The sequence below is a fragment of the Anopheles gambiae genome, chromosome 2 (genome assembly GCF_943734735.2).
Source record: "Anopheles gambiae chromosome 2, idAnoGambNW_F1_1, whole genome shotgun sequence".
Taxonomy (NCBI): domain Eukaryota; kingdom Metazoa; phylum Arthropoda; class Insecta; order Diptera; family Culicidae; genus Anopheles; species Anopheles gambiae.
The window spans coordinates 92,301,220-92,327,310 of record NC_064601.1 but is presented as its reverse complement, the minus strand read 5'-3'; the positions used below and the strand labels follow the sequence as shown (position 1 = coordinate 92,327,310).

General features: G+C 46.8%; 1 protein-coding gene across 3 annotated transcripts in view; it reads right to left on the bottom strand.

The window, feature by feature from the left end:
* Positions 1–26,091, bottom strand: part of LOC1276565 (serine/threonine-protein kinase NLK) — an 80,825-nt gene that overhangs the window by 18,501 nt on the left and 36,233 nt on the right. For all 3 annotated transcript variants that reach the window (XM_315928.4, XM_061644619.1, XM_061644618.1), the window contains exons 2-3: positions 8,062–8,191; positions 2,365–2,420 (exon numbers count right to left, since the gene is read on the bottom strand). In XM_315928.4, coding sequence (XP_315928.3) covers positions 2,365–2,420; positions 8,062–8,191 — 186 coding nt within the window. The remainder of the gene's footprint in view (positions 1–2,364; positions 2,421–8,061; positions 8,192–26,091) is intronic.

The window sequence follows — 26,091 nt, the reverse complement described above, 5'->3', positions numbered from 1 at the left end:
ATTGGGCAGAAGGAGATGAAATATTATACGAGATTAGTCTTCTCTTTTCCTAGTCTGATTCGAACATCTTCCAGCGAATGAAAGAGATTATAAGTTACTTCTTATTAATTATTGTCAAACAAACTGTCTCCAGCAGTCGTTACCATTTGGCAAGAAGGTGCGCTGTCGATGGGGTTTTCAAAATTGAATTATTCAAACATTGCAGTTTTTTTTAACGTGAATGTTGAATATAGTTATCATCAACATCTTCTTTTTCAGCACAAGCAGTCAAAGATGTCACAAGTTCCAACAAACTGCGAAACATTTGCAGTTTCTTCTGCCAAGCTGTCTCACGTGCCCAAACACATTCGACCTTGGTGTAAATAAGCATATTACTGGTGGAAAGGCAGAACCACACGACAGCTCTCACACGCATCCTTCCCCATTTTTTGGGTGTATTTATCCCAGTTCACTCTCTCTCTCTCTCTCTCTCTCTCTCTCTCTCTCTCTCTTGCTTTCTCTTTGAGGCTACGCCCTCCGCTGCAAGCCGCAAGTCAAACAGATGTCCTTGAACGCCAAAGTCCCCGGGAGCTGCCCCACAACGACTCCATGGATAAAATAAAATCACTACGTGAAAAACGGGGCAAATTTCGACGCTCCACCGGATGTTTGGTGTGTGTGTGTGTGTGTGTGTGTGTGTGTGTGTGTGTGTGTGTGTGTGTGTGTGTGTGTGTGTGTGTGTGTGTGTGTGTGTGTGTGTGTGTGTGTGTGTGTGTGTGTGTGTGTGTGTGTGTGTGTGTGTGTGTGTGTGTGTGTGTGTGTGTGTGTGTGTGTGTGTGTGTGTGTGTGTGTGTGTGTGTGTGTGTGTGTGTGTGTGTGTGTGTGTGTGTGTGTGTGTGTGTGTGTGTGTGTGTGTGTGTGTGTGTGTGTGTGTGTGTGTGTGTGTGTGTGTGTGTGTGTGTGTGTGTGTGTGTGTGTGTGTGTGTGTGTGTGTGTGTGTGTGTGTGTGTGTTGGGTGTTGGCTTCCCGTGCGGCTGAAAAGTTTGTCAATAAAGTACAAGTGGGATATTATGCAAAAATCTTTCGCCTATCGACACAGGAAGCTGAATATTTGCCCTTTAGCGTGTTTTTTTTTGGTCCTTCTTTTTGTGGGCCAGGGGGCTATGAACATTTGCCGTTCGTCCATTTTGGGTTTGAGGTGTTTTTTTTTTGCTCAGTATCCTATCCTAGGGAAGCTTCACCCGCATTGTCCCCTTTCGTTTTGCGGCAGTAACTGTGGTTCGAATGCTGAAGTCAATGGCGGGGATATGGTTTGTCTGTTTCGACTAGTGCCTCATCCGTGACCAGTGACGCTTGGTGGCCCACATTTTCGGTTCGCTTCAATGGAGATGACCAATTTTGTTTTTTACTCTCCATACCTAAAACAAACGGAAACTACAATTTGGGTAAAACTAGCAACTGACATTACAATTTTTTCTCTCGTGTTCGTTTGGTTTGTTTGTTGAATTGTTTGCTGCTCTGCACACCGTTTCCTCGTTTTACTCTACACGGTGGAGCTGTTTGGGCGTATTAAATTTACATGAGCAGAGAAGTGGTTTTGGAGGCATCGCCGAGCGGTTCTGGCGATGAGAGATGATGAATTATTCACCTATGGAGGGAAAATAATTCCTTCTCTTTTTCCTTCATGGTTTGAGGAAACGAAGCTAGAAAGATTGCACTAAAATTGTTATTTTGCACTTCATGTCTACACACTCTGTTGAGAGCAGCTGCAAAAACCATTCCTTTGTGCAGCGAAGGCAATATTTCAAGTAAAAAAATCAAGATCTACATCCTTGCGTAGGTGAAGGATTATTAGAAATCAGAAGTCAAATTTCCACTGTAAAACATCATTTCGAGTTGGGTTCAGGAAAAGCTCTAATTTCCGCTACGACCAAGTACCAAATGCCAACAAACTGTCTAACCCAAACTCGGGCCAACAACTTCGCTAATTGCGGTGACTGTGTGATGCTCTACTTTGCAAATCCCGTCCAAATCCACCTCGTGTGTCACGTGTGGTGCAAACGCAGGCAATTCCTGGGACAGCTTGTACATTTCCGGACGGGGAACAGGAGTTTTCGTAACACCAAAAAGCCCCAGAAAGCTTTCATCCCCCTTGTGTTGCAGTAGCTCTTCGAACCAGTCCGTTCCCGGGAAATAAAACCACAATCATTCGCCAAACCATCCATAACTGATAGGCCCCGAGCAGGAGCTTTAAAGGCGATGATTAAATAATTCCATTGCAGTATTGCTATACTTTCTTATTAGTGACATTGGTTGAGAGCCATTCCCACGATATGTCTAAGCGTGTATGACACGGTATAATTTCAGATTTTTGAAAAAGGATACATTTCCTGGAAGAAATCCAAATGTGGCGGCTGTAGGATGTCCAGTGCAGAAAGTACCTGTGAAAGAGAAGAATCAAAGATAAAGTAGGATTAGAAAAATATGCATTAAAGTGCCGCAATGGAATATAAAGCACATGTAGGAGCAGTAAAGGAGAGTATTGCACATGACGTATTCCACATTTTGTCCGCAAAACTTCCAACATAACCGGAACGTGTCAGTCAAAACTGATTCCGCTGAATGTCCTTTAGTATTCCCCCCCAGTGTATTTGCTGTCTGCATTACCTACCCAGTGTGTTGGAGAGAGTTTGTACGGAAGCTGGATTATCGATCAGGACGGGAACCGTCTGTCGCCGTGTCTTGTCGTGGCATTAAAAGTGTCAAATAGCTCCATCTGGCAGTACACACGTGACTTCCTGAGAGCCTTGCATCTTAAGAAAGAGAGCCTCACCAGTAGCCTTCTATCAGGCTCTGTGTCAGCGCCCCCTTTCGGCTGTCGAGTTATCTGATAGCTGCTGACGCAGCAAATACTGCAGAGAGCAGCAGAAGGCACACACATACGGGACAAAAGATGCGCACCTCGAAGTGTATCGGACTTTGTTGTTGCCACAGAGTGGTGGTGCAAAGAAGCCATCGTTCGTTTGCAGTTCGATGATGTCCCGCCGTCCGACGCCGTGGGAACTTGTGACATTAATATGAAAACCACGGCAGCAAAAGTCAAACTTCAGCTGACTGGTGAAGGTGGTGCAAAGGAATGCAAAAAAAAACAGGATGGGGTGAAGGAAGTAATATGACACCGGCAGAAGGGCTTACGATCGCAAAGTGCAACGGACTGCAGAATGGCAACAAAAAAGCAAGCTGGAAGCTAAAGCTGCATCATCCCGACCGATCTTGTTTACCCTATCGGATGCATTGGTATGCAATGGATTGCTCGTACACGCGATTGACTGGCAGCAGTGGAATGTCAACTTTATGTGGGATGTTTCCAGTAACAACCATAATCCAATTCTCATCCAATTGGAAACGGACGGTGCAGTAGAGGCGTGTAGAGTGTATTGCATAATTTTAGGCGTTTTAGCGCGTGTTCGAATTTCAGTTTTGAACGGGTTACCTCCAATAAGCCAACCAGGATAATTCTCCACCAAATTAACAGTGGACAGCTTCACGTCCAATTTATCGGTAATACCACATGCCTGTGGACTGTAAAATTTACTGCACACACACACACACATACACCCCAAAACGATGACCGCCGCTGAGCACGTGTCGCTCGCGTAATGCTGTCACTTGCGAACAGCTGCAGAACGGCTGCAGCTGCCTCTGGCGCATTAAACACAAAACTGTAACCATGGTGACTGTGTCACACACTCCCTTCCCTTCTCTCTCTCTTCGTGTGTCTAAAGTAAGCGGATAATTTATCAAATAACCGATGCATAATAAAAACCGTCTAATCTCATCTACCCCACACTTTGCGCTTGCGGAATAAATTCAGCGCCAAATCGAGTACCGTACCGGGGAGTTGTGTACACTATTATGCTTTTCCGAGTTCCCCAACGACTAACAGACGGAGTGAGGTTCCGGTAGGCGGTGGTGGTGCAAGGGCAATTCAAAATGCAACCGCCGCGCGTTTGCGAGCGCGCGTACACTAATTGCATTAGCGCGTCCGCCTGCCAGCTGCAATCGGTGGTGGTGGTGGTGGAATGGGATTTATGATACCCGCGTATTTTTGCATACCACAACCAGAAGGCAGAACAAAAGCAAAAAAAAAGCAAAAACGAGCTACCGGAAAAACAAAATACCTCCAAATCTCGATTTTCGGTCGCGTGCTCATTCCCCTATGAATAATGGACTTTGGCAGCTTCTACCGGGCACCGAGCGGGTCCTCTCCCCCCCCCCCCCCTTTGGGCGTGATGCATTTGCATAGAATTATTCCCCGTCTTTCCCTTCCCACTACCCCCCCTTTTTTTAGCACAATGCTCAAATTTCCATATTTTTCCCATGGTTAACACCGACTATTTGTTGGTGGAAAAATAGTCGCACACACACACACAGGGGTAAGCGGGCGCGACAATAATACAAAGCACAGAGGAGCAGTAGATTCACGTGCTCCACATTTTGCCCTGTCCGTTTAGTGTTGTGTTTTTTTACTGTATTTCTTTTGTTGATTCTACACGCCACGGTGAAACATAGAACAAAAAAAAGATTGTGCATATGCAGAAAACAAAAAGTGTTGCACACACACACACACAAACACCGACCCAAAACTGCACTTCGCCAAACTGCACTACAATCTGTGCACTCCCAAAGCATGGGGAAGAAAATGGGGAAAACCAATAGTAGCGAATAGTAGGCGGCGGCAAACAATGGAAGTAGCGAGTTCGCTTCTATTCAACACATCTGTCCACATGGCGGCTTTCCGAAGGGGGAGGGCCACTGAAACAGCACCCGCTTGCGCGCATGCATACATGCAATTATGCAATCGTTTAACCTATGGAGCGGGAGTGGGAGTGGGGGGGTCTGGAAGGGGATGAGAAACTAGCTAAACCATTATTCGCCCTCTGCCCTCCGGAAATGGCGTTATGATTTATATCGCGAGCGCGGAAGGTTTATTAGGCAATCGTTTGTTTTTTTCTTCTTCTGTCTCTCTCTCTCCCTCACTCTCTAGAGAGCACCAAAGGTGTGTGTATGGCGGTGGAGATGAATGATAAAGCACAGGCGAAAAATCATAAAATTGCCAGCGCGTATTTGACTCTTGAGCCGCACGAACAACAAGCGCCGTGTGTGTTTTTCGTTTCATTTTGCACGGCTCACACACACACCGGCACCCTGGCCCACTCCTTATGATAGAGCAGCATAGAACGGGGTGCAAACACTATGCAAACCGTGCAAGACACCATGGCAGCGGTCACACAGCGTGTTTTGCAATTAATATAGTGGGTGGGTGGATGTGTTTGTAAAAAAGGCTTTTCCATTTCCTTAATTCCTTGTGTTGAGTTGCAGCGGCAAGAACATGATGACCGAAAAGCTTCCCTTTTGTTTCGCATATGCATAGTCGACAGCCCGAGAAGAAGCACACGACAGCGCTTCGTGACGTGTTCGTTAAAGTGATTAACTCACAATCGTATCGGGGAGATACTTTTAATTCTAAAAACATGACTTCTGTGCTTTGCTCCAGTTAAAAGAAAAGGAACGCTTCTCGCTTCCTACACGGCAAGATATCCAAAAAAGCATGTCCCCTTTCCGGCTAAGAGACATGATAGGTGGTCTTAAGTGGCCGTACGTGCGTCATTCTTCAGGGAGCCAACATCCCCCGCCCGCCGTTTAAATGCCTTGCTCACGCGCACTCAATGCCCTGGCTTCATTGGCTGGAGGAGATAGAAAAAAATGCATTTATTTGTCCTTTCTGTATCACACATACCACCCACAGGTGACGTTAATCTTCACTTCGAAACTTTGGATCGATCCCTCCCGAAACGACACATTCAAATTGCTTCCATTTACCAAAATTGCACTGCCCCCGAGGGGTGAGATGGGGTGAGATTATTCCCACACGCGAGACACGGGGGCAGAAAAAAATGCATCATAAAAACCTAGGCACAGCTGATCTTGTCCCCCCCAATTCCCGGCACTGTCACACATTGGCGGCGCTGGAACAAAAATAGCACAGCCGAAAGGACCGCGCAGAGGACACACATAGTAAAGTTTTGCCTCATAAAAAATGGAGAAGCGAGCGCGGCTTTTGTGAGGAGAAGCGATGTCTCTTTGCATTTGACACATGTTACACATGGCCCCGGACAACGCCCCGATGGGAAGGTTTTAAATGAGACACAGCGAGACGTATGAAAACTGTCGCCTAATGTTATCCAGAAAGAAGTGGGGAGTGGGTCGTTTCACTTCAATCAATAATCAAAAGCTGTGTATGTGTGGAGCAAGTGAGGATCGAAATCGATAGTTAATAACTTAACGACGCCCTACATTCTGCGTGGTTCGGGGACACTTTTCTTCATTGCTTCATTTGTGTAGGCGTTAATGTTGCGCGCGGCCGCGGTAATTACTGAAGCCATTAGGCTTCGCTGCTGCTCTGAATGCGGCAACGAAGTGTAGTGGGATGGTTCGCTGTCCCAAGAACTACGCAATGTGGTGGAAAATGCTTCCAGCAACACACGTACACGTGGATTGACTCATTTCCTGCCAGAGTATTACTCCACACTTTTATCATAATGTTTGTGGGCGCAAGTGGGTGCGAACGGTCTCTGGAAGGGGTTAATTTACATCCGCCGAACATAGTTTTGTGTCCCAAGGAAAGGCTTAAGCTGAAAGAGACACAAAAGTGGGGGAGATACTTGTAGTGGGCTGATAGCAAATTCTTCCACACGGCAGGCAAAGTATATTACAAAATCCAATTGCTCTCCTAACGCTTTCCTTGCACACGGAACACGATTACATTTTCTCCACGGGATCAATCTAGGGAGGAGCTTGGAGAAGCACTCCCTCTCTTATACTCTAATACAACCGAGGAAGGCATATAAGAACCTAATCGATTGCAGTCTATTTTCAGACGCCAAGCGCATCTTGCGAGCTGTGTTGTGGGGGTTGTGACGGGCCGGGAGGCTTCCGTATTCGCCCTCATGTTTTTCCGACACATCCATTAACCTAGTTCGTGATTCGTATTTGATTCGTTTTGTCCTCTTTGCCGCTCTCCTTAACCACCGAACATCCCCGTGCCGGTCGGTGCTACCAGCAAAACCGAGGGAAATGCTGCGAGTGCACAGAAGAGGTTTGGGGCGAGCAAAACGGGGACTCCCTCGAGGGGTCTGGTGCAGCGAACCATCCGGGGCACGATAAAGTGTTGCCATCGGCAGCCGCACAGCCAGATGCACTTTTTCCAAACTTCATCAATCAATCGTTGCGGCGGCCGGATTGGATTGGATTTTCGATTTCAGACAGCACCAACAACGCTGAGGAAATTCCATTGCTGTTGAGGAAAGTGCACGCAATATTGTTGCGCTAATAGCGGGAGAAATGTTCTTCTGTCCAATTTGTCTGTGGCTCTTCTGATGCCCAACAGCCTTTACTTCGATCGTACCACCAACAGAACCAAACTCCCCCCAAAACAACGGCCAATAAATTTTCATCAACGTTTGCCCGGGCCGGCGCGCAACGCCAATCACTGCCATCGTGTGCAGAAGAAGCTTTCGCACTGCATCTTTTTCCCCGGGTGTTGCTTTGTTTTTCCTCCAAACCCCGGTCAGGGTTTATGTTTTCCCAAGCCTCGGCTTGTAATATTGGCGCACGCTGGCGCCTCCATTACTCTTTTTTCCTTGCTTTCCAGGCACGCTAAAACACATGTTATCCGAGCGAGGAAAAACAACACGTGCCGTGGCGAAAAGACTATCTTCTAACTACCCAAAGAAGCTCCTCGAAGCGCGCACACAGCCACAGCCACGACGGGCGAAGGTTAACAGGAGTAGTAGTATCACTTGCGAAACGTTAGCAGGCCGAAGCGACAACACTTTCTAATTAAAAACTTCTTCCACCGAGACGACGCTGTGCGGCCGCTCTTTCGCTGTTTCTTCGGGGGTTTTCTCGACAAAGGAAAATACACAAGGAAGAAGAAGTCCTTCTCCTTGGCACATTGGAAGCAGTGGACCTTCCACCGTTCCCACCGTGCGGGTTTTGCCAGCAAGGCGTAGTACTTACATTTTCGTGCTTGAAGAAGCACAGCATCTTCAGCTCGCGGAACACACGCTTCGAGGACACGAGCGACTGGAAAACGTTGGGCAGCTTCTTGAGTGCGACCCGGCGTCCATCACGCGGATCGGTGACAGCCCTGCGAATGAGAAAAGGAAGAAGAAGAAAAATGGATAAATGTGTGGACTGTTGGGTTTGGGTGTTGGATGGAGCAGCGCGCCCACGCAATGAGGGCGGATGATTAATTAGAACAAAGCGAGTACACGCGCGCTGGAGCAAACGGTTTCTTTTTTCTCTTTACCCGTGTGCCGACTTGCACCACCGGAGGAGGAAGAAATGTTGCAAAACAAAACTGTTGACACTGGCCGCTGGATACAACAAGTTTTGTTTATTTTTTGCCTAAATTTAAGAGCAGAGCAGAGAGCTTATAAGATGCATAACGTAATGAAAGGAAGAATTATTCCCTCAGCTCCTAGCACCATCGTTTGCCCCAACTCTGCCGGCGTCAAAATGCATTTCTCAAAGCATTCCCAACTGCATTCGTGTTTCCTAATTGCTATTAACGTGCCTACCCTACAATGCCTCACTGGTTCGTGCGAGCACCAGTTCAACCACATTACCATTCCACGACGAACCTCTGGGTCAATCGACACCTTCAGTCATGAGCGCCTCTCAACATTCCTGCACGACACACTAAACCTGACCGGCAGAGGAATGGGGTGAGGCAGCGGTATTGAATTCCGAGCGAAACCTTGCCCGACAAGTGCAATCGATACGAGAAATCATCAGCTTCACTCGCCGAAGGTGCATTCAAAAGTGATTGTGTCCACGTACAGGTCCGTCCGCGTGCAAACGCTGTACGGGCTGGAATTAATTCAAATGTCATCCCCGTTCGGACCTGCCGACGTCACTGCGCTTCTTAATTGGGAATCTTGTCAATTGTCCCGGGGAGCACACCCGAAGTGGGAGTCAATCAAGATTTAGCCTTACGCCGTTTTAAAAAGCCATTCTTTGTAGACCAGCTGGAACTGCTGGAATTTCTGGGGTTGAAGTGAACTCCACAAAAAACCCAAATTCTTCCCTCACATTTCCTAATCCCTAAGCGAGTTACAAAGCGACCAATGGGATTGATACGATTTAAAGAGTGTTTTCCCAGGCTCCCCCGCTAAACTCGCTGTAAAGTAAGTCATTGCCACTGACTGGCACTCCACGCTATTCCTCCCGGGAGGAGGCAAATTTTAATTCAATTCAAATCTTGATGCACACACATCAGTCGTGTTGTGTTGCGCTTGATGCCATCGGGCACGCTGACGTCGTCGGGCGGGTGAATTCCCTTTCGGCTCGGATTGACGTTCAGCAGAGAACGTTCCAACAGAGAAAGGGAAGGCCACTGTATTCACGCCACTTCACTCCCTATGCAGCTTTAGGCGCCATCCGCACCAACAAAAGCCGCGTGACACATTCGCTCTCTGCCCGGGGTATGTGTGTGTGTGGGGAAAGAAGAACATGCACGCTACGCGGAACATGGCCCATTTGCTGAGAATATTAGAACATACACACTGACTCACACATGACACACAGAGACCCCTCCAGGAGTTGCCTGGCTGCCGTTGTTAAGGCAGCAAGCGGGCTCCGAAGACCTAACCATGAAGCAACAAGGATGTCCTGACAGCCTGAACCATCCGGCGGTAGGGTGTGTGGGTTCTGCCATCACCTTGAAGAGCCGACCATAGTCTCTAATTTCATTTACACCTTTAATTTTCCTATGAATAGTCATCCTGGGTAGGCGAGAAAGCGTTCACGTTGCCCAACTGCCCCGTGTGCTCCTCCATTCGTTTTGCTCGTTGTACGTACCAAACACCGCTTTCCCTTGTTGCGCTGTTAGAACCTAACGTGCAGGTCTTTTTCGTGGTTGGTAATTTGAAATACTTAGAAATTAGTCTCCCAACAGAAACGGGGCGGCCATGACGAACGCGCGAGCAATTCTCTATGCGTCCGGAAAAGCCGGATCCTTCGCTGATAGACAGACGTCAACCGGTGTGTGTGTGTCTGTGTGCATGACCATGTCGGAAGCGTGTTCGTACCGACGGAACAGACACGACGATCCACAAGAGGGATGCTCTTTTCGTGGTGCGAAACCGTTGAAAGAATAAAGCCCCAGAGAAACCGAACCTCGCTTATCACACTGCAAACCATCGCCATCATCATGCACATCATCACCATATCACGCTATTGTTGCTGAACGATTAGCTTAGTGTAGCGTTTGCAGACTAATCGATGCCGAAAACATGGGTTTGACGCAACTTACGGTATGTTATAACGGCGATAGATCAGGCCTATGTCAACGTCATTTGTTTGGCCACACTGGTACCGCACGTTCGCTCAACTTCTAAGCCTTCCCGATTATCGCCATCATCGATATATCCCGGAAAAGGTTAACTATTTTGATCTGCCGTGCGCCAAATATACCTTTTTTCCACATGTACGCACCAGCCAAACGAACTGGCAGCGTGTCATGCAAATGCCAAAGGGTGTACCCATACCTACACACACACATGTATGTGGCAGGGTGAGTTACAACAGTTTCGTGTAACAAAATAATTAATCCGACTGACAGAACCCATGGCTAAAGGACTCGGGTTTTTCGGGGTATTATAAGGGGAGGGACATAAAAATAGTACACAACAAATTGCGTGTTTGCGAGAGGATCAGGGTGGTTCCACTGTACGTGACATTGGTAGACAAATTCCACACAAAAACCCATGGATGGTTCTGAGAAGCGGAAAGGTTGTTTCGTTGCAATTAAAACGCTTCTATTTGATTAGCGAACGGACGTCATAAAAAGACAAACTGAAATGTATGATGTCGTGTTCATGCATTGCCAGTAAATTTGTCTTTACGTCTTTACATCATGCATACCTACGATAGGAACGGGTAACACTTCGAAGTAAGCCACACTTTATGGACGTAATTCTCAGCAATTAAAATCGATTAAGAAAGCATATTTTTTCCGCCCGTTTGCGGAGAGACACAGCGCACAAGCCCGGAGGGAGGACCATAACCATGTCGGTTAACCATGGGTGTTGTAATGGAAATTTCTTTGCGATCGTACTCAAACTTCTCAGTTCACCCGCACTCACTCTATGGCCTCTTTCACGGGGAATTGGAATTTGTTATTTTCCTATGCAGTTAGCATCGCGGCGCGTAATCGTACTTGTCTGCCCGTTAACGTTAAGGGGACGTTAAAAGTTATGAGCTGCCGACTTCGGTTCCCTCTGAGCAATCCCCCCCCATCCACTCTCAACGGTCATTCTGTACGCTGCCTTTGTCATTTGGCGGTCTACACCACTCGAAAGCTGATCCTGTTGAGAAACGGTCTGGACCGAACCCTCCGTTTCGATCGTGTCTCGGCCTTCGCTGCATCAGCAGCAGACTCTGCCGCATCCACAGACTCCGGAGACAAAGAGGAAAGAGAGAGAAGTTGGCTGCTGCATCGGAATAAAATAAACTAAGCGCAGCGCAACTGGTGCTGGGCGCGTCTGCGGTGCGCCACTCTTTTCGGTGAGAATAGTGTTCCTCCTCCTCTTCGCCGACTTCAGCAGCCACGCCGGGATGGCGTCTGGTGGAAAGATAAAACACATTCACGCCGTTCCAAAAGAGCACCGCAATTTCCACCTCGGAAAGGAAGCCTGGCTCGACTCCCCAATGCACAGACGTTGCACTTGCACTTTAAAACTGGGGGGGAATTTACTCTGACTGTTTCTAGGTTTTCGCCTTTGTTCCTGGTCTGCTGTGGAATGCTTTCAAGTTAGAATGAAACTGAAGAGCAACAATAACAGGGAAGAAGTGCAAAGTGTTGATTGGTTAAACTTGGTTAAACAAAGTGAGGTTTAAATCAAAATGAAGAGGAAATTGTATTTAAGTTGATTTGAGTTGTTTTTGTAGCTAGATTGATCTGATGAGTCTTGAAACACACGAAATAAAATCCACTCCAAATGGGGAATCGATCCAAGTCCAGTCCTGTAATTGTCCGCCTCTCTATACATTAAACCATTGACCATCTCCTAGCGTAGCACGTTACTCCCTCAACACATTCAGACGCCAAATTTTACGACTTTTCGCATTCAAACCACTAAAGTATTTAAATTAAAATCATTCATTTATTTGCAAATTGATCGGCATATTAAGCATTCCAGAGAGATGACAGACGGGGCGAGCTATCAAAAACAAATCAAGTTCGCCATCGAAGCGTACGCCGTCTGCACTCCCTCCGAAATTCCTGTCCCCAAAAACAACCTAAATCACTCTCAGAACTGTAGCCAGCCACCACCACCAGAGTAAGTTACGATTAAAACACGATCGCACAGCAAAGCGTAAAACAAATCATTGTGTTGGGTGATTGAACTTTCCCCCACGGATGAGTCGCGTCTGGCCAACAGCGACATACGTCACACCAGAAAGCGCGGAGGGCGTTTGCCGTCCGCGTGAAATGCAATCGCGTTCAGCGCAATTCAACATCGCCGTCTACTAATGCCGAATGTAACCGTCGCTACAAAAAAAAGGCAAGTCGAGATCTAGACGAAATCAAATAACCTCAAACCCACGACAACAATGTATCACACCACGTTGAGTAAGAGACGCTCGCGTTCAAACAACCGCCACCACCACCCTTCGGATTTTCGGTGTCTGGTGCTTCTGTACGCTGAAACAGGAAAGAAGCCGCATAGGAGAGAAAAAGGAATGCAAAACAAAGTCGTGTCTTTTCAAGATTTTGGCTATCACACATCGCTAAACGGATCGCGGTGTGCTAGAGAGAACCTAGGGAATGATTTGTTTCCGGTGAAACGGCCGTTTCGAAACGGGTTCTTGTTGGTGGTTGGCCGCGTACTTCCGACCAGTCTGCCGATTGTTTATGGTTTTTGGGGCTGGGGAATTTCTAAAGAATGGCCAGATGAGCTGTGCTCTGTTAGGAATATCTCTCGAGAAGGAGAAAAAGGGAAACAACAACACCAGACCAGCCAAGACCAAGCTAGACACTGGGCTAGTAAACAACCAGCTTTTTAGATTGTTTAGTGCGAAACCTGATTCTTCTTGTTTTGGCTGCACCAGGTTGATTTATGTTCACCAGAATTAGGGCACGCGGCCCACGGTTTCTAGTCCAGATCGTTTACCGAAAAACACCTCCAATCGAATCTTCAGACACGGGAGAAAGAAAGAGACACGAGTTCATCGTTATTGGAGCATCACAGGAAAAACTGGGGCAGCATCAGACGACCCAAAAATGGAATCGAACCCTCATTGAACATTAATGCCATTTAATTGGTAATGTCATTAGATAAAACAAAGGTTCTAATTTAGTCAATCTCGAGGCAAAAAGGTGTCTGACCCTCCCAGCCACACAAACCATTTTCAAACAATTCCGAGGTCTCTCTGACGTCAATGACGTCCGACAACGAGCTTCTTCAACGAACACCTACACAGCGACCCGAAAAGAAAACCGGCGCTAACGAGGAGCGCCGGTGGTTTAATATTAAAACAAAATTCCTTACATTAACGAAAATCGCGTGCAATGGCATTTCCGACCGGAGGAGGCCGGACGACGTTATGGTCGTTTTCTGGTCCTTTTTCTCTAGCTAGTGGCGTGAGGCTATCCCACCTCCCACTCCCCCAAAATGGCTAAGGATGTTTTATGCCCCATCCGGTTCAGCCGGATTGACGTTGATAACGAAAATAGAATCACGGCTTGCTGAGAGAGCGAAACTAGTACGGAACGGAAGGTCCACCAATGCCGGAATGAAAAGAAAAAGAGCCCCCAGTCACCCCCAATCAAACTACACCGCAGGGGCGTAGGAGGGCACTAGATGAGGGTGGTCCTTCATCTATACCCTCCCCTGATCGCTACACAACATGGTCGAAAATAGAAATTAAGCATTCATGGGAAGCAAAAAGGAATCGGAAGTTTGCCATTCTTTAACCTTCATCGAAACGCGCGCTCCTTTCCTCCATATATATATTAGACACTTTTTTCCACAAGATGAACGATAAAGTTGGGCTAAGCTTTTTCGGCGAAGCGGTAATCGATTTGCCACCAAGTACTCTCTGTGCGGCGGCACAAACGAACAGCTGTGTCGCTGATTTAAACGCGCGCGCGCGCGCCATAAGAAAAGGGTTTCAACTGTCGCTGTGTGCAAAGCATTTGGGGTTTGTTCCGATAATTATGCTGGAAAGCGCACCCGCCCGCCCGGGGAGCAACCAACTCAGCACAGCGGCACATATACACTCAATCGAAACCATTAGCAAAACGGCACCATAAATAAGCTTTCGACAGCTTTCATAAACAGCGCAACACACGGCAAAGGGACGACTAGGAGAGGGTTTTGGTAACAAAAGGGGCATTAGACGATGTGTGAACACCGCGCGAAGGATTGAAACACACTTCAGTAGCGGAAAAGTGGAAGAACTCGGACGAACTGGGGTTATTTTTCTACCCCCTGGGCCCTGTCAATTCGTAAAAAAAACGTTATACCGTAAGACGTCGGTTTTATCGGGAAATTGGTCCGTTCGACCGTCACCCGGTGGTTGTTGATTGTGCAGACCCGACCCGGCCCGGGTTTCGACCACTGCCGCCCGGTTATCAAAATGGTCTTTAAACGGACGGGCCCGCCGCGCTTGCACACTTCAAATTCTGCTTCGAGAGGCTAAAAGTTTTAAAACGAAAATTTATTGCGTCTCGTTACGCGTGGATGTTCTCCCGGGGGTGTGTTGTGCCTTTTGAAGTCGGTGGAGTTGGAACTGGCGAAACATTCGGGGTGAAGGCTGCGGACGTATGGGCAAGATATTTATGGGTTTTCCGACATGAATTATGTCACTTATGTTTAGTGTGCTGCTCCCTCCCTCGACTGTTTAGCGAATAACGAATCTAGGCAGAAAATGGGAGTGGTGGACTTGTTTTTCCTTTCGCTTCGAATCCTTCCGCGTAGCGTTTTCAGTGGGCCGACTACTACCAACACGTTCTTTAAACTCCGTGCTGGGAAACTTTAATTAAAATTCCAAAATCAAACGAAAACATCAACCAAACGTTGCATATTTTCGGGATACAACGCTGTCCCAACCTTCCAAAACAGGGACAGACAGGCCGTACACTTAACCTCCAGAACAGAGAGCAGCAACAGACATCCTGAATTTCCTGAAATCGCTCAGGTACGCTCTCGTTGCTCAGGATAAGTTCTCTATCCTCAGATTTGTGCCGGAAATTCCAAACATTCAACCCACGTAGGGACCCCGCCCGTGTGCTCTTGCAACTGGCGGTTCAAGGCCACCCTTCGTGAGTGTGTGTGAATACGACCATCCCATCTTTGTTGTGGATGTCCTTCAGGACATTTCTTGTCGGGGAAATTACTTCCATCAAAATTACAATGAAGCGCTAAGAGAAGCAGCGAATTCGGCGAAATCCATTCCAGAACTTGGAATGTACTAGGATCAGACGACCAACGCTGCTACTACAGCTGCTGCTGCTGGGGGTCATAGGAAGGGCCTTTGCCATTGTCACCCGCACGGAAATGGACTTGACTGCCCGGGAAGGCAACAGCTCTCACACTTTCCCACACATTGGAGCTAATGCCCAAGTTCACGTACCACAAAAGCATCGTATCGACGATGACGACATAATGACGAGACCTACGCTCCACCATGCCCTCAAACAAAAGTTCACCACAATGATTGGGCGCGCGCGTCCGGGGAGCACTCTCTTCTTCCTTCTTCGTTGCATATGATCGCAATCCCGAAACTCACCAAACAAAGCCAACCAAGACGACGCGAATTATACGCGCACGCTGATTCGCTCGATATCTTGTGACACTTTATTACACCAACAATCACCACTGTGGGGGTAATTGCGTGTGAGGGTCACGGACACGGAGCAGAGGGACCCGCCACGCGGCAGACAAAAGCGCCAACTCAATGCCATCCATGTTGAGTTCGTATGCAGGGCGCCAACGGGCGAATACATTGTCTTTAAATATAGCTGCACTACCTGGAGGTTGGAGTTCTGTCTTCCAATTATGTTGTTGCTGCTGCTGCCAATTTTGAAGAAATGATCTTTATGAAACCGATAAGGGTGAGTCTTTAACGCGCGTACTTTTGCCAATCAACTGGAGACAAAATGACGGTTTCTAGCGGGAGTTTTTTTTCTACACACAAGACCAAACCTAAACCTCCAATGGTACGATTTCCACGCCACACCTATTTCCTATCTTAATCTTTAATCTCTTGGCCTCTCCTCCGTAGGGCCACTCTCACTCCTTCCTAGGAAACAACGGGCAGGCAAAGAATAGCATCCGAATGAGTGGAGCTGCGACATTGCGTCACCAGAAACCATTTTATTCCCTGTCCCGGTGCGTTCCTAGCTTTCATCACGTCCTCTGGCCCCACTATAGAAGTCGCAAAGAAACCTAGACCGAATGATTTCCTTGAAGAAGTAATTTCCACGGATTTGCTTCACCCTTGCACAACAGCGTCTGCGGCTGCCGAATGGATTTCTTAAGGACATCGGTGTAGCACACAAAGACGCTGTCGTCGTCGTCGTCGTTGTCGCTAGTCCGTAAGTGTGTAGGCGAAGCAATTTTGCTTGCTTTCATCACAAAGCGTTCCGAGCGTTGGAAATGACTCTGCCAGCAAGGGCGCGGACGCGCAATAGTACCAAGGTCAAGCCATATCAAACCACAAGCGAGCAAACGGTCGTGAGGATTGTGTTTAAAGGCCGAGAGAGCATTCGGTGCGTGGCTGTGTTAATTTTATTATCCTTAGCGTTCCGTGAGTGTTTCCGAGGAGCAGAATGGATACACACTAAGGAGTAATAATGGGCTTCCAATCGAGATGGCACTTCGGCGCTTCGCCCTAATAAACTAATCGTGTACACATTGCAACACAAGCGGAAAGATATATGATAAAGACAACCTCACAAAACCGACACACACACGTACTCCGGGGACAATTGGATTAGGTCTGACCGAAGGTCAGATTGTATTGCCAAAGCTGTGTGCTTTCTGTGATAATCTGCAACCGGGGGGGGGAAATTATGTTTTGTTCCTTTTCTCTTTGAAGCCTCTAGGCGCGCATAAAACGCCTGTCTTCTTGGTGGAAATTCACCTTTCTCTGTTCCTTTATTTCCATTTCAAGATGCGTGTGAAACTCTGCCATCTACCTCGAGTGTCGCCTGCCAGGCTGGTAATCAATTTCGCTCCGGAAAAAGCACACCGAAGCAACGGCGACGACGACGACAACACCACCAACCGGTTCTCCTCTACAATGAATTAGGGAAATTTTATCGTTTTCCACTTGGGATGGGGATGGGAAACTTTGTCATCAAAGTGGTCAAAAACTTTGCGGCTTGTGCCCCGGAACACACAGAGACACACAAAGAAACACAGAAAATGAAAGGAGGACCAAACTCGCACAACGTCTCGAAAGCGTCCGGATTGCAAGGATTAACCGTTCGTGGAAAACCGTCGCAGTCCACCGCTTTGGTAGGGGACAAAAAAAACTCCGAGACGAAGGAAACACTTCACCACCGACGCCGACAGACACAGACGGTGTGTCTGTGTGTGTGGTTGGAAAAGCAAGCTTTCCTCCAGAATTTGAATTGCAAATCGGTGTAAATTTCAAAGCGAGTCGACGAGTCGATTTTTGTGCAAACTACCGCTTTCGTGTTCCCTCCACTTTTGAGGATCTGTTTTTTTGTTTTGCTTCCACCGGCCCCATTTCGTCCGAGAGCGGAAAAGCGCTTAATTGTAACACCGTGGTGTTGCTGCTGCTCGGTTCTTGGCCGGAGGTTTTATACCACCCTCGAGTCGGGTGATAAAATACTAGAAGGGCGGCTGTTACAGGGCGAAAGAAAATGGAAAATCTGACAAGACGAGTGATTCGAGTAATTAATTTTCACTCGATGTTAATTATCTTTCGACACGTCACCGTTGGTGTTCGCCTTCACGTCGCGTCTAGCAAGCGAGCGCGACAGAGCGAGCTAGTCAAGAGCACTAAAGTTCTATCTTTAAATACACACACAAGCACCAACACTTCAAAGTAGACACATTTTAGGTAACAAATAATTTATTCACACCCCCTACACTCCCACACCCCGTCGTTTTGGTCATCATTATGCGGCACTCGACTCGATCATACACGAAAAGCTGTCTGTAGCAGGAAAGAAAATAGGTGTTTAACATTTGTTTACACACACTCACACACACTGTTGTGCAGAACAGCGGGACAAGTTGTGGAGCATTAATTTTCACCTCAGGAAAATGCATTCATCATATCGATTTTTTTTTGCCTTAACTGTTAACCAAAAAGTAAAACATCTTCGCTTGGCGTGAACCAAAATAGAGTGAATTCAAGCGATTTAAATCATCGCCTTCCCCCAAAAAAAACCTCTAACGCCTGTACAACAAGATGCACTTTTCCCCAGACCCCGATGACAGACTTATGGGCCCCGCATTCCTGGGCGTGATGGCAGCACGAACCTTCTTTTCCGGCTTTCCCGACCGGCGGCCGGTGGGAAAATGGAACACACTGTTTACATGGGAGTACCGCCAGCTGCACTCCGATTCGGGGGTGAGAGCGTTCTAGTTTGCAGCGTTCAGTCAATTTCCTTTCCGCTTCCAAGCGGAAGCGCCATTGCAAGGAGCATCATCTAGGCACGGCGGCGGTGGTGCTTTTACAATATTGCAGAGAGAGTACAGTAGAGGTTTGCAGTAACGATGATGCATTTTTAATTAAAATTTCATATTCAATTATTCTGCCGGAATGAGTGCCTAGCGCCGTTCGATTTTGCAGCGATCGCGCGGGCGATGATATTGATTTTTGCAACTGCTGGAGTTGGGGAAGGAAAAGTTACTTGGATCACTTTTCTTACCTTTTGGCTTTAACTCGGAAAACTGCTGCCGATTCAATAGCAAGTGTCCTCCTGCTCAACATTGTAATGAAAAGTGAGTTGATAGCACAAGTTTATCGGACAGAACGAATCAGGAGCGCGCGATGGCTCTTAAAATGAAGAGCTTTCACTTCTTCTTTCTCTCTCCTATTTTTGCCTTCGTCTTCACTTCTTAAAGATCATCATCGGGAGAAGTGTGTTAAGAAAAAAGGCATTTCAACTTGGCTGCACTGAACGATGAAAACCCCCTTAAAGACGAGCAAACAATACACCACACACACCCAGTCAACATTCCAAACAGCATTACGCACAGTTTATTTCCCTTCCAAACCATCGATAGCAGACACACATATTTGCCATGTGAGGTGTGTGTGTATGTGTGTGAAAGGGAATGAGGTACAGGCGCCGCAGATCGCTGATTTGCATCGTGCGTATGGAACCCTTCTTACCAACTGCCTCCTCTCACCAGTGAGTATATGCATAAACATTTTCACTATCGATGCTTACGCGCGCGGCGCCTCTTTCTTCGCACTTTGCGATCGCTCAAATCTTGCTTCGTTTTATTGGGTTGTTTTTTCTTCAATCCATTTTTTGCACATCTACCTCCTCGTCGATACAATGCCAATAAAGCGAAGAGGTGATCTCCGGGATCCGAACAACTATGTAGTCAGTGTGATGCTCCACGTGTTTTAAATCACCACGAGGAGGGTTGTTTTTTTGTTACGCGAACGAAATGTTTGCAAAAATGCCACGAAGAAGCAGAGCACAAAGAGCATACGGCGGAGTTGGAAAGAAGTGTGTGTTTAAATGGAGAGATCCCCAACGCTTTGTTCAATGTTCAATGCTTCGTATTCCAGCTGACGCGGTTTTAGGTAATGGTTTTTTGTTGCGGAGTTTGCGGTTAGAGGTGTCAATGAACAGATGAACCTTGATGACACACACACAGCTCCTCTGGAAGAGATAAACGAAGGTATCCTAACTATACAGTATGTGAAAAATTGCACTTCTGACATATGTTTTCTAATGTTAATTTTTAAACGCTTTCAAACGCTGGTTCTTAGTACCTAAAAAACGAGTATTCTTCAAAATGCTGTTGCTCGCCCTGTACATTGCACCTTCAACAAAAAGATGTACAACAACTAACAATACACACAAGAACAGTTCTCTAATTCTATCATTTAACAGCAGCAACAACCTACCTACCTTACCTTTTCACTATCACCGCTAACACAGACGACAGCTGGAAGGTAAGAACGCCTTCCCGTAAACATCTCTCCTCCCATGGAGTGAAAAGACCCGCAAAAACCACACAAGCAAAATGACAATTTCTCCCCCCGTATGCTGGAGATTGCAGCGCGAACACGGAGAGAGGTTGATCCCGAATGTTTTCCGCATTTTCTTGCCAAAATTGAAATTCCACCCGAAGATGGAAGGATTTCGGCAAAACCGTTTTTCGCAGTTCGTCGCGCTTACACTTGCTGAGATGCGGCCATGCGACAAGCGAACGAGGCAAACCTAAGAGAGCACCACGATTGACAACTGTTTTGCATCGCCGTGTATGCAACAGCGGTGAGTATGCGGGAAAATTTAAGGGCAAAATTTGCTGCATTTCCCACAAGATATGGTGGGGCAGAAGGTTAGGGATTGCTTGCCATTTTGCGAAACCCAAAGGGAAGATTGGATTTTGTGTGTTTGTATATGGGGAGTTCTAAATTTTCAGAAGATGCGGTAATCGATTTTCCTCGCCCTTGAGCCACACAAGGAATCCCAATTTCCAGCAACAACATCAAGACCACGCTGTTGTCCTTTTTGACGTGATTTTCTCGAGCAGTTTTGATCTTTTTAACAGCTTTTTTAATAAAATAAATTAAAACAAAAAAAGCCCCGCAGTTTGTAGAAAGAAATCAAAACCAAAAGCAAAACAATAATAACCTCCAAAGAACAACAGAGGCGCAAATGTTTCATAATATTTTAACAACAGCTGTGGGCCTGTGAGTGCTTGTGAAAATCCTGAATAAAAAATAATGGAAAAAGGATCATCATTACACCATTTTTCCAAGGAAACAAGGCGCTCGTCCAAACACTCACACCCGTTGTTTGTACTCTGCAGCGAGTAGTGAGTAGGCTCCCGTCTCTCGTACACGTACAACTTTTACAGACTATTATTTTTCAAGCTTCGTTCATATCCAAAACCACAACCGTAACAGTTGCACCGCCCCAGTTACACAGCAAAAAAAAAAAGAAGAAGATGAAAAGCAAGAGAGCAACTAAAAAAAACCGGCACAAAGGATAATAATAATAACCAAATGGTGCCTGCAACAATTTGCGACCCTCCAACAACCAACACCGGATGATCACACAGGTCTCCCCGCCGCCAGTTGGACTGCTGGACAAGGTTTTTACAACAAACGAGTGGTGCCTTCTTGGAGTTCTTCGAACTTCCAAACAGCAGCGCGGACATCGTAACGAGAACCGAGCAGTGCTCGATAGAAGAAGGGTAATGTGTGTGTCTGTTTGTGTTGGCCGTTGGAAGGAAAGACAACAAGAAGCCCATGGAAGCGCTCTGTGTGCACAGTAATACTGTTCGGCTCCAATGCCCACCAGACCAAACACGCTGAGCCCTGGACGGAGGTTATGAGAAAAAAGAACCTCAGTCCTCAAGAACGGGAGAGAGCCTCATCGTGTGGTTCTAAAGTTTTGTGGCGGGTTCTACTACTACCACTGTCAATAACCTCGTCACTTTTATTTTAGCACCGAGGCTTTAGAGCCTCATTCAGTCACAAGAAGGAGAAAAAAAAAACCTTCGCTCCAGCATGCCCCTGAAGGCTCACGTTCTACTGCGAGCGAACGAAATATGCTCCGTAAATCGCTGCGGATACATATTTATGAGCTTTTCGAGTTGGAAGACCGTGGGCAGCGGTTTGCGATTGGAAGATCGGCCTTTGGTCAAGCCCCCAAATGCTGCCATTAGAGAGGCAGTTGAATAAAAGAAAATTTGGGTCGGATTAATTCGGACTCATCTGGCAAGAACTGCTTACACGTACAAAGCACCTGCAAAGCTGGCTAATAAAAACACAATAACACATGTGTTTCAACACTTTTGAAGTGCCTCTGGTACAGTACTCGAAAAACTGGAGCACCATTTTCAATGATTTCAAAATGCAAATTCTCTTCCAGAGGTGCTGATGTCCAGGGGAGAGTTCTGGCAACTTCAAACATTGATCCATTCTATCGAAGAAAAGGCACAACCCTGAAGGGGCTCTCGATTCTTCCGCGTCTTTCTTTCATGTCTCATTTGCTCTGGAGTTCAGTTTGCAGCACCAAGAACAGCTGTCGTTTTGTTTGGTTTGGGGATTTTTCTCTGTTCTCTTCTCTGTGGTTAACCCCTGCGAAGACTCCATGTGTACTCCCCGCGCTCCATCAAGTTCACAGGTTAAATCGTTAGGCTCAAAGTATATCCAACGATGTGTCTCTGTCGTGCTCTGACCAACGCAAAACCCCCCAGAACACCCATTTGGTCTGCTTCTGCCATCATGCAGCAGCAGCAGCAGGTTGCACCACAATTTTGGGCATTCGTTTTCTTTGTTTTTGTGCATCAGCTTGCAGCGCGGTTCGGACGTAAATCCAAATCTCAACTCGCCGACCACCTCAGACATCGTCCAGGGGGTCAATAACCGACGAACTGGTCGCATGCATACACGCAGAGAGAGAGAGAGATGAAAATAAGGATAGGAAGCAGAGAATAAGGATTCAAACGTCCATGCACAGTTTTTGTAGCTTCCCTTATGTATATATCATCCTGGACGATATCCCACTGTCGCCATGAGGATGCACTGAATTCAACTGAACAAACCGGATGCACTAAAGCTCCACGGCGAAGTCACAACCAGCAAATTTTCGGGGTGTACGATGGCCAAAGTTCAAAAGTAGCAGTTGAATTTTCAACTGCAAGGGCATCGCACTTGCCCCCTCACACGGAGCAGTACCGGAAGCACCCGGGGAAACCGGATAGAGCGAGTCACCAACTAATCAGAATTGCAACCCGGAGTGTGTGTGTGTGTTGACTGTTTGTGAATTAGTTAGCAAAGTTTATAATCACATTTTCTCGACTCGTCGAGCGAACGTGTCACAGTCGACAGGACGACGACTACGGTATGGCAACGGTGCTTCGTTAGAGTTACACACCGGCGCAGACAGCATACCTGTTATCGCTCTTCTGGCTCTGGTTTATCGAATCAACGTTGAAATTGAGGATACAGGTAACCAAACATACAGACAAAAATGAGGTATAAAAGATGCACTGTGAGGGCAGTTTTGGGAATATATCCAACAGTACCGGGGAGCTGGAATGAACTTCCCGATGACACCGAGATGGTATCACTGGAGGCAGCCAGCTATTAATTGGAAGGAAGATGATGATTGGTGCAGTAAACTCCTATCCAAACAGTTGGAACTGAAGTGCAAAGCGTGTAACAACTAGTTACAAATGCGGATTAATCGAGTTTTTGTGTAAAACACACCCGTTTATCGTATGCATTCCTAAATTCGATAAAACTAATGCAATTTGATGGCACAAACAGACCGCCCAGCGTCATTGAACAAGGAAAGATTCATCACATTACGAACAATTTAACCTAAATAAATAAAACATTCCATATCAAACACAGTTTGCTCATTAATTGCATATCCCTTTGTCAAAGTGTGTTTAAACGGACACATGATTTTCAACAGCAAACTCCTGACCGACCACACCTTTTCTTGATGATCTCTGGCCTGTTACCAAACAAAAAAAATCTGCCCCATCCGGCGCACGATTTGGCGCGCTTCTGATTGCAAATTGGCAAGGTAACGAAAATGGGAAGCGTAAAATAAACACCCAGCACTGGGGGGAAGCCGCCGCCTGGCGCAAAGAGCACCCAAACGTATTCAATCGAACGTCCGAGAGATGCCGCTTCTTTCTGCACTCATTTGCACGATATTTTCAAATTATGCTGTGTGGTGTGTGTGTGTATGCGCACGCGAAGCAACGCAAAGCACCATAATACGGTACGTGCCCGTGGCGCCAAACCGGCAGCTAAATTTATGTTATAACCTTCCGAAACCCTGCCCCACCGCGGGCGTTTCTGCAGCAACAGGAGCGAGATAGAGCTAGAGAGTGAGGGAGAAAAAAAGGACGAGAAAATCCCGGCAGCCAACGAGCGGCTAAATGTCCTGGCGTGCGATGAAGCCCCTTTTTCGCGAGAAGGATTACGGCGGCAGTAAAAGGAAGGTTTGTGCGGCGAATGGTAGGGGGATCTGGTGGTTATAAATTTGTTCCCGGGAATGGTGGAACCCTGGCAAACCTTTTCGCACCGACTGGGTTGTTGCCCACCACACAAACACAAACACACACACACACACTACGGCTTATTCGAGCGCACGGTGCTTATCGCGAAAATCCAGCCACGGAACTCCTGCTGCTGCTGCTGCTACTGTGGAACGTTCCTTCCCGAGAAGGCGTACTCGTCCGTCGGTCGCCCGCGTCCTGATTGATGTAATTTCAACCGAAACGCGAAACGGCGAGGAAAATTGTGCGAATTTTCCACCAAACACACCGAACCCCGACCGTTTAGCGAGCACATTACATTATACCAGGTTGGAGAGGAGAGTTGCTGTTGCGAACGGGGGAGGTTGATTTTGTTGGGAAGCAAATCGCTCGGTATTTGGTTTTATGACTTGGAACATCATATCCCCCTGGGAAGGGAAGTGAATCGATTTGTAATTATGAATCGTATCGAACAGCCGAAATGAATTCGGGTGAGTGAGCAATGTTTAGTATGCTGTATCTTCTGGAAGCGAGGCAGGAATATTGATCGAAAACTGCACTTGCTGGATTATGCTCACTTTAACGCACCAGTTGAAGCAGTCTACATGGGTTAAATTTAAATAAATAATGACTACAACAACCAAAATACTAACGATTCGCGGAGCAAATGTTGGGTGAATTCAATGTACCACAAAGCGTACTCCAATTTCTGATGTTTTCAGAATCCAATCTCAAAATTTTAATCTGAAATCTCAAGCATGTTATGCTGTGTTTCGATTGATTCATACAAATAATGTCAGTTACTCTTTGGGATCAAATCTGTTGTTTTAGTTCCAGCATGGTGCAACATCCTTAGCTCTTTCTTGGCAGAAATGAATCCCCTTTGTTGTTGATTCATTAAAATCGATTTAAATGCATTAAAACAGTAATATTTGTACTCTTTAGAAATAAAAACATTACTTTACGCTGTGAAGATAACATAAACAGTCTTTCTTGTCTGTATCTTCACTTGTTTCGCCACCTGATGACAAATGAAGTAGCAACAACTGGTCCAACACATTACAGCTTTCGAAACAAACAAACAGACATTTCCCGAACGGACCGTGGGTACAGCTGGTAAAGCTGCGCTGTCCTCCAGACGTACATGTGAGGTCAATCAAGATTACAGTAAGAAAAAAAAAATATCCCCCAAACGAAAAACCGTAAAACCAACAGCAGCAGACAGACACATCGGGGCAGGTGCTCTTGCTTCTTGGCGCATCTGCTGCACCTTTTACACTTTGTGTGGAGGATAGCGAAACGGAACCAAGACCGAAAAGAGCAAAAACAACAAAAAACTGCCATCACACTAAAACAAAAAAAAAGATATAGCAACATAAACGAACCCATTCACAATCGAATGGAACAGACCGATTTGGTCTCACAGCCGCCCCTTAATCTTTCCCTTAGTTGTCATTGCCGCCACAGCCACTGCCGCACCATCTCCGGAAAAGCACGCGCCAAAATTGCTACCAAAATCGCTCGGCCGGGGAAGCAGATACTTCCAGGTGTTTCTTCGAACGTGTATGAAGATTGCCCGCAGCAGCAGCAGCAGCAGCACAAGTGGCCGAGGCAATCTTGAACTGGTTTTTGGCACAAACCGACCCCTCGAGGGGATGTCCGACCGACCGGCTGTAAAACCAAAAATCGTTCGACCCTCGGTGCGGGTTTGGATATTATCTTCCGAGAAAAGGAGTTAAGGTAGAAAAAGGGCAGCCTCCTTCGATAGCTCTTTTGTCGCACCGACCACCACTGCCAAATTACT